General features: G+C 28.1%; 1 protein-coding gene across 1 annotated transcript in view; it reads left to right on the forward strand.

Moving 5' to 3' along the window:
- The first annotated feature begins 3,262 nt into the window (after positions 1-3,262).
- Positions 3,263-13,439, forward strand: part of LOC100211148 (caspase recruitment domain-containing protein 11) — a 45,647-nt gene continuing 35,470 nt past the window's right edge. Inside the window, exon 1 of the mRNA XM_065802703.1 lies at positions 3,263-3,676. Coding sequence (XP_065658775.1) covers positions 3,364-3,676 — 313 coding nt within the window. The 5' untranslated portion in view covers positions 3,263-3,363. The remainder of the gene's footprint in view (positions 3,677-13,439) is intronic.

The following is a 13,439-nucleotide window of genomic DNA, read 5'->3' on the forward strand; positions in this document are numbered from 1 at the left end:
ATTGTTAAAAAAAAATTAAAAAAAAAAAAAAATTAAAATGAGTTCTTGGTCTTTTAACGCGTTAATGAGTTCTTGGTCTTTTAACGCGTTAATGAGCTCTTGGTCTTTTAACGCGTTAATGAGTTCTTGGTCTTTTAACGCGTTAATGAGTTCTTGGTCTTTTAACGCGTTAATGAGTTCTTGGTCTTTTAACGCGTTAATGAGTTCTTGGTCTTTTAACGCGTTAATGAGTTCTTGGTCTTTTAACGCGTTAATGAGTTCGCGTCAAATTCATTAACGCGTTAAAAGACCAAGCTTTTAACGCGTTAATGAGTTCTTGGTCTTTTAACGCGTTAGGAAAACCATTTTTATAAGTTATAATAATTTTTTATTTAATTTTGAAAAATAAAGTTTCACAGCTTTACAATTGAGTTTCACAATCACAGCTTTATACTAATTTAGTTTAAATAATTATTTTAGTTTAAAATAATTGAATCCCCAAAAAATTTTTTTTTTTTTTTAATTTTTTTATTTAATCTTTTCGTTCTTTAATCCTTACAAATTCGTAAAATATAATAGAATCTTTACAGAGTAAAAAAAATTTAAAAAAAAAATAATTACAATAATAATTACAAAGTTACGTTATACAAAAAAATATATAATGTAAAACCGTAAAGTATTAGAAATTACTTCAAAGAACGCGGAAAACTTGCAGAAGACCGACGGTCTTGTCATCAAGAAACCGCTATGCGTTACTAATATTTATTATGGTTACTAATATTTATTATATAATAATTATGGTCTTCTAAATAAAACTAAAGTGAAAAAAAAAAACATCTTTTTTTTTCTACTTTTTTAGTGCTTCATTTAGTTAAAAAAGTTACATTTCTGACAACTTTTCTTGAAATTCCTCATCCCCTTTTCAGCAACTGTAAAAATTTCACAGACCCTCTCTTCCCCTCATTTTGTTGACGTAATTAATGGACAACCCCGAAATAGATGTTTTCAAAAGTGTAAAGAATGAAATAAAACCATATTAATCAATAAATAATAATAATTTAAGAAAATGTGAGAAAATGTTGTTTGTGAATGGTAATTTTTATTTTTGTTATAATTATTTTATTTTCGAAACTTTATATTAAAAATAACTAAATTGTTATTTAGATTCTAATTAACTTTATTTTTATTAGTCTTTAATTAAATTATCGATTTTAGAAGAAACATTTATAACAATGTTACATGTATAAGAAAATAACATATGTAAAAATGTATAACAAAATAAATCAAAATATGTGATAAATATGTCGTTTTGATTTAGCCTCAAACTGGTTTTTTTACCTTTCTTGGAAACATTTTTCGGAACGTTTTATAAAAAAAAGGTTTCCGAATCTGAATTGAATGTGAATTTATTTTCAATTATAGTACTGAAAATCTTGTATCATTGTTAAAAAACTTATTAAAAAATTTATTAAAAAACTAAGTTTTAAAGATTTTGGAGAGTTGTTTTATACAAGAACTGTAAAACAGGATGGATGTTAAGTTTGAAATTATTATAGTTAATTAGTATTTAATTATTAGTACTAATTTATTTGCTAGCTAACATAATAAAACAAATTCTGAATATCTGTTTAAAAGTTTTCAGAATTTATCAACTGAAAAATGATTGCAAATAGTTGTCATGGCCAAGCAAGGAATTTATCGCGAAGACATTGCTAAACAGGTGAAAGCTGGATTATCAACGATCAAAGGTAAAAGTAAGAGAATAGAAGACTTTGGGAAAACATCTTTTATTGTTTTCTGTGGAATTAAATTAGATAGTTCGTAGTTCCGTTCAAGCATGGAAAAGGCTCTTTTATGGTATAGGGTTGCTTGTCGAGATTGGTGTCAACTATATGGAAATATTAAAACCACAACTAAAGCCATCAGCATTTAAACAAAAACATCATTATTTAAAAAACAATTATTTAACAATTATCTAACAAGGTTTTGTTTAATACTAATTATTGACTAATTATTGTATGGAATACACAAAATGTGCTCTAACCAACGTTATTGAACTGCGTATTCAAATTCCTGGTTTAAATCCCAGCAAATACTTGTTTGAGAAGTAGGGGAACATGTGGTAAGATGACGAATGGGGCAAGATGACGACCTACAGTTATCTCTTAAGCAAAACTAAATATAACAGTTGACTTTCGCTGAATAGGAAGTAGATTAATTTTACTAGATTTATCAATGGTTTCTTTTTAAATATTCTTTTTGTGACGAAAGTTAAGTATAAAAAAATTTTTCCGACGTTAAGAAAAAAACTTTTTATTCTCGTTTGACTTAATTTATTACATGGGTACATTGTTTCGACAACTAAGAACCAGGCTTTGACAACTAAAAACCAGATACAGTCTATTTCAAGACAAGTGTTGTTCTTGAAGCACCTGAGGGACATACAAAATAATAATTTTTTAGCGCAATTTAAATATGCTTATGTGCTAAACACTTTACAATGTTTAGTTACTTTTATTACAAAATAATTTTATTTAAATTGTTCTAAAACTGCATACAACTTACTTTTTTTTTATGCCTTTTTGCCGGTTATCAACTTGCAGCATGCAGAGAATTTCTTTGCAAATTCTTAAAAATAACTTTTTGCTCGATGATATTTTTAGATTTTACAAGCATCTTTAAGACAACTTTATCCACTTTTTAAACATATTGAACTATACATATATAAAAAGTATATATAACATATATATTTTTTCAATATGTTTCTTATTTAGGTAGGCACTGACTGTTTTTCCGTTGTTTTTATGTTTTTTCTTAACGAGTCATGCTTTTATCAATTTTTCAGTTGTCATTTGTCAATGAAGAATTTTTCAATTATTTTATTATCTTTAAGTTTTTTAACTTTATTATTTTTGTTAATAAACTATCAAGTTAATAAATTCATGAAACTTTAATAGTTTCGTAACAAAGCACCACGGAAGAGCATTAAACGACGAAGTTTGCATGGCAAATATGATGCTTATTGCAAGGAAGTTTGAATTGCATATATGCTGTTTACATTTGGTTGAGCGAATTAAAACATTTTTTTTTCGACTTAGTTCGAAATTCTTTGTAAAGCATTTGACTTTAATGGTGACCATTAAATCGCAGTTGTAGTCGAAGGCTCTAAACTAAATTGTTACTGCATTCTCTTTTATTACGTTCAAATAGATGAATATATATTCATTATGTTTACTTTTGTGACGTCAATCAAATTTTTTTAAATTATCAATCACTAATAAAAACTGACAGTTTTATTTGATGTTTGGTGGGAATCATAAAGAGTAACTTATAAAAATTTGAAAAAAAATCAAGTTCTACCTGTAAGTTGACTAGTAATTCTGAATGTTAGCAAACGATATGGAAGAAGAACTTGATTATAGAAATCTTCTAGAAAAAAACCGTGTGGAAGTCATAAGGTGTTTGAATCTTGACCGACAGTTTTTATTTAGTTACTTACGAAGTCATTCAGTATTAGATGACGAGGATTGTGAGATAATTTTAAATGCTGGTGCAAGTCGTCAACAAAAATGTTCAAAGTTTCTAGATGTTTTATCAACTCGAGGTCCACGTGCTATTGAGTATTTTATACAAGCACTAGAAATTGACCATGAATATTTGTATGAAGTTATTACAGGCAAGAAACCACTAAATCAACGTAAGCACAAACTGTTTATAATTTTTTTAAATTTTCTATTTTCTCATACCTTGTTCACATTGACACAATAGGTTTAACTGCAGCTAAATGATGTTTAAATAAAACAGAAGTGCGTCCTTCTTTTATTAGAACACAATTAATACGTTTTTTAGATTCAGGGTTGGAGAGAAAATATATATATATTTTAGGTTTAACTTGTGTTTTTTAAAAGTGTACGTTTTAACGCAAAATGGATAATAATTTATTATATTTCATAATTTAAGTTATTTAGTTTAATGTTAAACTAGTTTTGTAATACCGAAACTTTTAAAAAGCATACAATTCAGTTTCTGAATAAGAAAATTTTTTAAACCGTCTGGTTTATGAAATAAGGTTTCCTCATGACTTAACAAACAATTGATGTCAACAAATACGAAAGATGTTGACAAAAACAAAGACAAATATGTGAGTTATTCTAATGTTTGTACAATCACTACTTATTTATTTTTGTACAGACACATTATTATATTTGTACAAACACGTGTAATACGTTTTGTACAGACACATACAAATGAATTGTTTTAAAGTTCAAAATTAGCCGTAATGTTTAAAAAATTATAAAAAAAGGTTATGAGTTAAAGATAAAAAAATTTAATCCAAGTCTTTTATTGTATTTGTAAAAGTATGAATAGAAATTCTTGCCCAGCGAGCATGCGTCGTCCGGAGGAGACGTCCGTAAGACAACCAACGGATGTCCCCCAGACGATGCATGTCCACTGGGTGAGAGTTTTTTTTCTTATCGTGATATATTTGCCAAAATTTTGTGCAAAGAACTACGATATAAAAAGAAAGGTCTTTTATTAATATTTCTAGGCGTGCTCCTTGACGAAAGTTGAATGTATGTTAAGTTGATATGGAATGTATTATTGAACGCAGCTAGCACACATACACTGGGCCAACGTATGTAAAACCATCGCGAACGTTGTCTGTTGTTTCCAATGCAAATGCAACTTTGATCCGATGTCATGTTTTCAATAATAATATAGATTAAAGGATTACATACTGACGCAACTAAAAACAGATTACACATATACATTGGGTCAACGTATATAAAACCATCGTAAAACATTATTGTTTTTACGATCAAAACCCAACGTTGATTCAATGTGTATAGATTAAGGTTGACCCAATGCATATTATCCAACATTGATTCAATATATATGAATCAATGTTGTTACAATAAAATAAGTAAGTATTAAAATTTCAAACCACAGGCAAAACAAACATCATCAGTTTGCGTAAATTTGATTAATTCGTATAGTTATAAACAAGTTGCTTTAAAGCTTTCGCCTTTTCATGACTTTTAGTATTTATATAACATATATATCTAGTATATGTATAAATAACAAGTCGACGCGCGAATACTCCATGGCCAATGTCAACAGCACGCTTTATCCACTCGAAAAGGTTGTAGTCAAACAAGATCTTCGTTTGATGATCTCCAATGACCTTAAGACCACAAGTAGAGTCAGCTGCATCAATAGCAAATAGAACGCTAGTGTGACTCAATACAATATTTCGTAGTTGCAGTTTTTGTTTATGGTGCTCATTGTATCTTATTTACATTTGCCCCAACCATGAGTTTGCTATGCAAGCCTGGTCGTCGCATTTATTTATTATTGTATTTATTTAATTAATTTCTTTGATAACTAAATGAAATATATATATATATATATATATATATATATATATATATATATATATATATATATATATATGTATATATATATATATTATATATATATATGTATATATATTTTATATATATATATATATATAATTTTATGTGTAAAATTTTAAAAAGTAGTAACAAAATCTAATTCCGATTAAAATTAAATGTAACTTTGATCCAACTTAAAAAACAAGGCTTTACCAATTAAAAAATACAACGTTTAATCAACGTAAATATTACACTTCGCTAACCTTAACGGGTGATGAGGAAGTTATCGGACAAATCCTTATTTCATTATTTGAGCATAATAATTAGTTTTTGTGGTTTTATGCGTAGGCATAAACGTTCTATAAAATATAAACTTTATTATTTGAAACACAATTATTTAAAATGAAGGTAAATGCAGCTGAACGAGAATCTTTTCGAAAGCGACTAAAAATGTTTTTTGTAAATAAACCTAATATAAAAAAAAAAAAATCGTAAATCATTTTGAAAAGGAAGGATTTGCTCGAAGTACAATATATGATAACCTAAAAAGACTTGAAACTGTTCAATCGTTTTCTGATAGAAAGCACCCTGGTCGTCCGACATCCTGGACTAGAGAAAAGAAAGCCGAATTAAAGAGACTTGTCAACAATCGTAAAGGGGTCAGTCAGAGAAAAATAGGTATTAAATTCGGTGTAAATCAATCGACAATTGGTCGTCAGTTAAAAAAAATGAATATTAAATAAAGAAAACGTGAAAAGACTCCAAAATACACTATAGAACAACAAGTAAAGGCAAAGAAAAGAAGCAGGAAACTAATTAACCAACTCTATAACACAAAATCGCTTCTAGTCATCGATGACGAAAAATACTTTTGTCTTGCAGGGGACAACATGCCTGGAAATTCTGGATACTACACAAACAACAAAAAGACATGCCCAGAAAGTGTTCGTTTTATAGGAAAAGAGAAATTTCCAAAAAAAGTTATTAATGTGGATAGCCATATCTGACCGTGGTATGTCCGAGCCATTGTTTCGCACTTCCAAGGCTGTAGCGATCAATTCATCAATCTATATTAATGAATGTTTAGAAAAACGACTTCTTCCATTTATTCAAAAGTATCATAGAGACTTTAACTATTTATTTTGGCCAGATTTAGCAAGTTCTCATTATTCTAAAGATTCTCTAAATTGGATGGACCAATATGTCTATTACGTTGATAAAGAATCCAATCACCCAAATGTGCCTCAAGCACGACCAATTGAAAATTTTTGGGGACATTTGGCACAGAAGGTTTACGAGGGAGATTGACAAGCTTCAACAGAGCAAGTTTTGATTGATCGCATTAAACTAAAACTACAAGAAATTGATTTAAACTTTTTACAGTCGCATATGAAAGGCGTCAAAGCAAAATTGAGATCAATTGCAGATGGTGGTGTTTTTCATATAAAAATTAAAATATTTTTATTAAAAGATAAATGCTTTATTTAAAAAAAATATGATAGTAGTTTGTTTTTTTATTTATAAATAAGTTATTGACGTTTATATTTTGTCCGATAACTTCCGCATCACCCGTTAAATACAACATTGTGCTAACGTTGTAATCTAACACAAGGTTCAATTTTACTACTTCAAAAAATCTTTTGAACCATGATCATTAACCACATCTTTCTATAAAATATTAAAGTTGAAATCAAAACAAAAATAGGTAATTCACTTAACTTTTATAAGTAAATATGAAAATGTTACCACAAAGTTTGTTTTGATATAATTTAAATTACGATTTTAAAATTTTGAACGCCATAAAAAATTTATTTAAAGATTTATACACAGAGCTTACTGAATTTGTAGCCTTATATGCAAAACAAGCTTTTTACAGGGGTGCGCAAAACAAATTGAAAATGTGAAAAATCAAACTAGGGTTGAAGTTATGTTGAAAATTATTTATTTTTAAATAAACTGAAAACAGAGGAGTATTAAGAACCTATTTTTGTTTGAAATAACTAAATTTTGATGACAACTGACATATTACCGACGTTAGGGTGCTTTCTCCAAAGTTCTTTGCAAGATGTTCTTGTCAGATTTAGTCTATATTTTGATAGACTTTTCTTAACTTCATATCCTCCATCACTAACCAATCGAAAAAATCCATTGGAATAAAGTAAAGTAATGAGGGTGGCTGCATATTTATCGTTCAAACGTAAGAAATTTCATTTTAAAGAAACTTGACAGTTTTCTTGGCTTGCTTTTGCTTGAACTTCTTGTACCAGGAAGCAATTGCTCACTCAAAAATTCAATATAGACTTCTGAGTTGATTTTTATTTCCATCCCAAACAATAATTCCTGCAGTGAGCTGTCTCTTTTGAATGGTTCTGCCTTCATCTGGAATGTCTTCTATAGAATTTCCAATGATCCTGTCATTGTATCGATTTAGTTTAGGTTGAACCACAGGAATGTTGTGAGCTTGAAGAAAGTCTAACAAAATGCGCCCTTTTTTTTGTTTTTCTTTCGTTGCTTCACTCATAAGCTGTCGTTTGCTTTTTACAAAACTCTTTTGGCCTATTTCTTAGTGGATAAGTGTTTTCATCGATTGCCTTGAAGTTCTAGCTTTTGATTTCTAGCTTTTCTGGTAAGTTTAGAAATTGAGCGGTGTGGATTACGTCGCAACATATAACCAAATGCTTATACAAGCTTTTTGGTTCTTGCATTTCGTTTTTGACTAACTTTTTTTCCATAAATGGTCTCGATAACCAAGACCGTTAGGTCTTTGTAAACATTAGATCTTTTTAATTGTTGGTTCTTTTTTTTTTACAATTTCTGATTTCTTCAGTCCGCCTGCCACAGCCTTTTAATGGTTTTATGCACAAGATGAAATGCTGCTTTAAGCTCTTTTACATATCTTTCACAATACTTTTGTAAAATCACTACATTATTGTTGCAATTAACTTCTTCTAAAATTTTCCGTGCAAAACGTTTACATTTGTTCTGAAAAAAAAGTAAAGTTCAAATTTGTGCCGATGTTTCGAGTACTACTGTAGATCAACTTTTTTTCCTTACCTATTAAAAATTTTCTCTCTATACAACTCATCAATTTCTCATTGAGCAATTCAACAATGTCATTTTCATTTATCAATTTTTTTGCCGGCTTGAAAGATTACCAAATGTTTTAATTATTTTTTTGAATGAAAAATTAGCAAAAAAGTAGATTTATATGTAATTATTTTTTATGCGGTTTTTTTGTTACAATCTGGTGTTTGGTATTTGGCCAAATAGTTGAAACAGTCGAAAACCGTACATTTAAAAAGTAGCCGAGTAGACCGAATACCGAAGAGTCACCGAATATTAATGACATTTAATATTGTTTCCTAACTAAATATTCCAATGATCTACTTTGTCACTAGAAGTGAAGGATAAATTGAAAGTTGATTGCTTTAAATTGATTAAAAGTTGAAAATTGATTTTCAAAATTTTTAAATTTTGTTTGTATGTTTTTCTATTAAATTATTTATCTTGATTAATTAATAATTTATTTAAATTCATATCATATAAATATAAAAAATACTTTTAATATAAATTACATATATAAATAATATAATATAAATTTAACCCATGATAATTTATAAAATAAATTAAATGAGTATAAAAATAAAATTTAGCATGTTTTAACTCGTTTTAGATGTCAATTTAATTTTAATTTATTTTAATAATATTTTTTATTGCAAAATTTAAAGTTTTCAGAGTTTTTTTTTTTTTTAGAACTTTTTTAATTGAAAAATATCTGTTATACTCAATAGTATATGAGATATTAGTAATATTTTGGTATTATATTTCAACCATAAATTGATATATTGTATTGATAATAAGACCTTATTATCAAGACATATATTAATTTAAAATAGGTAAAAGATGTCTAATAAAATAGAACGAAAATAATATTTTGTAGAAAAATAACTTGATCATAGAACGTTTTATTTTCAAGACCAACTTTAAAGCATCTAATTGACAAACCAGTTATTGCAGAATTCTTTCACTAATCCGAAAAAAGTTTAAAAGTTCAAATGGAACAAGTGCAGTAGTTGAAAATTGTTTTAATGTAGTATCTTTCAATTACTGCACTCGTGCTAATAAAATAATAACGCAATAATAAAAACAATAACTTAAGAAAAAGAACTTGTTATGTTTACTCAAGCTATGTATAATGCTTTTTACACCGTATTTATAAATTATTACCACTCTTAGGGTTATCTCTTATTACGATATTTATATTCAAAATATTGCTATATTTTATGTTGGACGCTTTTCAGATGTGTTTATTGAATGAGAGTTCATGTAGTCTCACTTGTATAAGTACAAATCTAAAAAATTTTTAGCGGGTAGCAAAATATTAGATTTATAAAAATTGAATTTTTTATATAATATATAATTAAAGAAATGAGATAATATTTAATAAATAGATTTATAGTGGTCTAAGGAAGCAAAGTTTGTTTAAAAAACAGTAATTATTTCATTGCAGATTAATCTAAAGAAACATATCATTATAAACTTGATTATTCTACTTAATTAGTTTAATTTTATTAATTTAATTTTATTATTCTATCTATTTCTATATCTATCATACCATTTTTCATCTCTATCTCTATCTCTATCATACCGCTTCGTAAGATAAAAATAAATGCAAATCCAAAACAAAATAAGCTCAATACTGATCAATTTTTGTAACTTGTTTATTTCTTCTTGAACTTTTCAACGATGGCAAAAAGCAAGTTTTTTTTTGAGTAAAACAATGTCCTTTTTTTTTTTAAGGACGTTACAATTAATAAACATGAAATTATAAATTGAACAATGATGAAGAAAAAAAATATTTAAACACATCATTTTTACAGTAATCAACTTATATCAATCCTACTTAGTGTGTGATGCATCTTTAATTGAAATAAACCTTCTATCTTTAGTTTAAAAAGCAATAGCCGACACATAGTTTCTATTTTTCATACCTGGCTATGGAGAGGGTAAAAACGTGCTAGTTCAAAAATCTTTTTTCGGCACTAACCTCCCCCATATTAACGGTGCGACAAAAAATTATATTTAAAATCTTTCAAATTCAATGCAAATTAAAAAGATATTAAGATACAATACAAAAAAATTTTACAATGCAAAAAAATTAAATTTGCACGGAATAGTCGACAAAAGATTATTAGATGACATAAATGTTGTTAAATAAAACAACTTTGTTAAAACAAGGTTAGTTAAAATACGCGTTATTAAAACACTCTATGTTAAATCACGATTTTAAAGCACGTGTTGTTAAAACACGCTTTGCGTGCTTTTTGTTTTAAGCAATATTATGGATTACTGTATCAAAGTCTATAAGTTTTGCAATTTCATACTCAATTTTTAGCGTAGCAAGGTTGTAAAGGCAATCCTAATTCATGGTGGATCAGAGATAATATTTTATGTTTAAGCTTGTTGAAGCTTTATTCTGCTTTTACTGTTGCTGTTGTAGTAAGGAATATCCTCAAGCTGACTGAGACTGAAACTTTGAAAAAAAATTATAGTTTGCACCCTGCCAGAAAATGTAACATTTCCAGTGCACCCAAGGAGTTTTGTATCAAAATTGGCTCAGTGAATCAATGTTATTTGTTTCATTTCTTGCACAAGGTCTTTACTAACAACATCTTTAGATATTTGCGCGTAACTAACTGTTTTATGTATTAATTCCTCTTTTGTCATTTTTTGATAGATCCAAAGAAAGCTGAAGGTTTCAGAAAAATGTTTAGCAGTTTTAAAACAAAATGTAAGTCCTACATTACCATCATCCAATACTACGTAAAAAATTTGTTTTCGGAATTTAGCTTCCAAATAAAATATCTTTGCCACGCTCATTTTATTCACATTTTTATTGTCGAACTGATTTCTAATATTTTTTTCTAAACAGTTTTATTTATATATGAAGGTTTAATAGAACAAATTTCATCCCACATTGCTTTTCAACTGTTACGGATAGTTAATAGTTGCGAAAACACGCTTTCTTTATTTAAAACTTTACTCCTGGAAGGTGCGTAACAAATGTTTTAACGCTCTCAACGCAATCTGACCTTCTAGTACAAGATATGTTATAAATGGTACAATAAATATAAATCTTTCCTATCTGTTTGAGCTTGAACTAAAAAAGACTTTTTTTTGCATAGTTAGGAGTAGTTTATGAAACACATTTAGTAGCATCATTACCACATAAGTTACGTATGTGGCAGCTACAAGAAGAAAACATAGCGGTAGGTCTCTGTTCTTTTATTATAGCTTGCGCCCCCTGGTTTTTGCCGGACATGTTTGACGCATTGTCATAATTTTGCGCCCTTCAATCACCGTGTGAAATAGCATTACTTTCTAACACTTTTGTAATCATTTGACCAATTTCAGAATCATTTTTGGTTCTGAATCTTAAAAAAATGATGACATCATTAATTCTTTGCAAAATATGGTACTATTTTTCCTATTTCACCTTAATTGATGATTCAATAAAATTATCTATATCCACTTGAACTGAAAAACATCTTATGCACATTACGTAATACATCAACACCATCGTATGCACTCATTATAACGTTAAGAAGTACAACTTTTTTTTTGAAGCCACGCTTCGTTGCTAAAAAATAAAGATTTTTTTATATAATATATGATAATATAAATAATATATAACAATATAGATATTATATAATATGTAATAATATAGATATTTCTAAAGTATAAATAGTTTTCATCAAGGTTCCATTTTTACACTAATAAGCTGATAAACTATTTTGATGTTTTGCAGCTGTTTTCTAAATCAACAAAATGATCAATCACACCTTCCACGTTAATATCTTTCATATGGATTTTTTCAATTTAAAGAACGACTAGAGCTGACAAGCGTTTCTGTTCATTATTATACCTGATCAGTTTTTCACTCTTTTTAAAGTTGAAAAGAATCTTTTCCCATACAATTTGTAACAGCAGCAGAAAAAAAAATCTTTAGAACAACCTCAGCCTTAGGGAATGTGGATACAAGTTTCTTTAATCGAATAATTGAAAGTAAATCTAAATAGTTTAGCTTTTTAGTATCATCGGTACCAATTTAAATTGAATTGAAAACGAAGCTCTTGAACTGCAGACATTCATTTGAAAAATATGTATCTGCATTGTTTGACTAGATTTTTAAAAGTTATATGGCGTGTGATGTAACTGCAACTGCACCCATATTTGGAAGACAAAAAAAAAATCTAAAGCGTGAGATAACTAAAGCAGATGTATGCTTTTGCCTCTCAAGCCAAAAGTAGATGCATGATGATATTAACCTCTTAATTTTTCTCTTCCATGTTTTATTTTTTTTATGCCTTAATAGACATTAATCCGTCATGTTGGCTTTTATGCACTCGTTTTCGTTTTCAAATTTACCAAAATTTAATATAACCTTAAATATGAATATAATATAAATTTAATATAAATCTTAAACAAAAATAGACAGTGCTAAACAGTTCATTCGCCACTGTCAAGTCAGTTTTTACAGTTTAAGCATTTTGTTCACTATGTTGAGCCTTTTAATAATTGTGTTCCAGAGGACTATCATGACGGCTGTCTACTTCATTTCTTTTAAGGCTACCTTGAAGTTTGTACACATATTTTATATATACAAACAAATAATTATTATTTATAACTAAAAACTTAAAAAACTATACCTTATAACTTAAATAACCCGTTTGAAGAGCAGAACACGCATCTGCACGTGCAGGTCATTTAGTCTGTGAGTAACTTTTTACAATCATTACACCGTTTTCTAGTTTTGATTTCAAGACTTCTCAGCGATGTGTTGAAACAGAAAAAAAATCATATTGCTGTTGATAATAGAAAAAGAAAGATGCAGCTGTCACTCAAGACTCATTTACTTCATTTTGAAAAGATGAAGTAGATCTGCTCCACCTCTCATTGGAATGAATGATAAAAAAACGTTCACCTGGGGTCCAAGATTGCAGGCTCTTTATTGAAATCTTCATTACCAATCAAGAAATCTGGAGGATAGCTGCTTTATGTGCG

Source organism: Hydra vulgaris, chromosome 08 (assembly GCF_038396675.1).
Source record: "Hydra vulgaris chromosome 08, alternate assembly HydraT2T_AEP".
NCBI lineage: Eukaryota > Metazoa > Cnidaria > Hydrozoa > Anthoathecata > Hydridae > Hydra > Hydra vulgaris.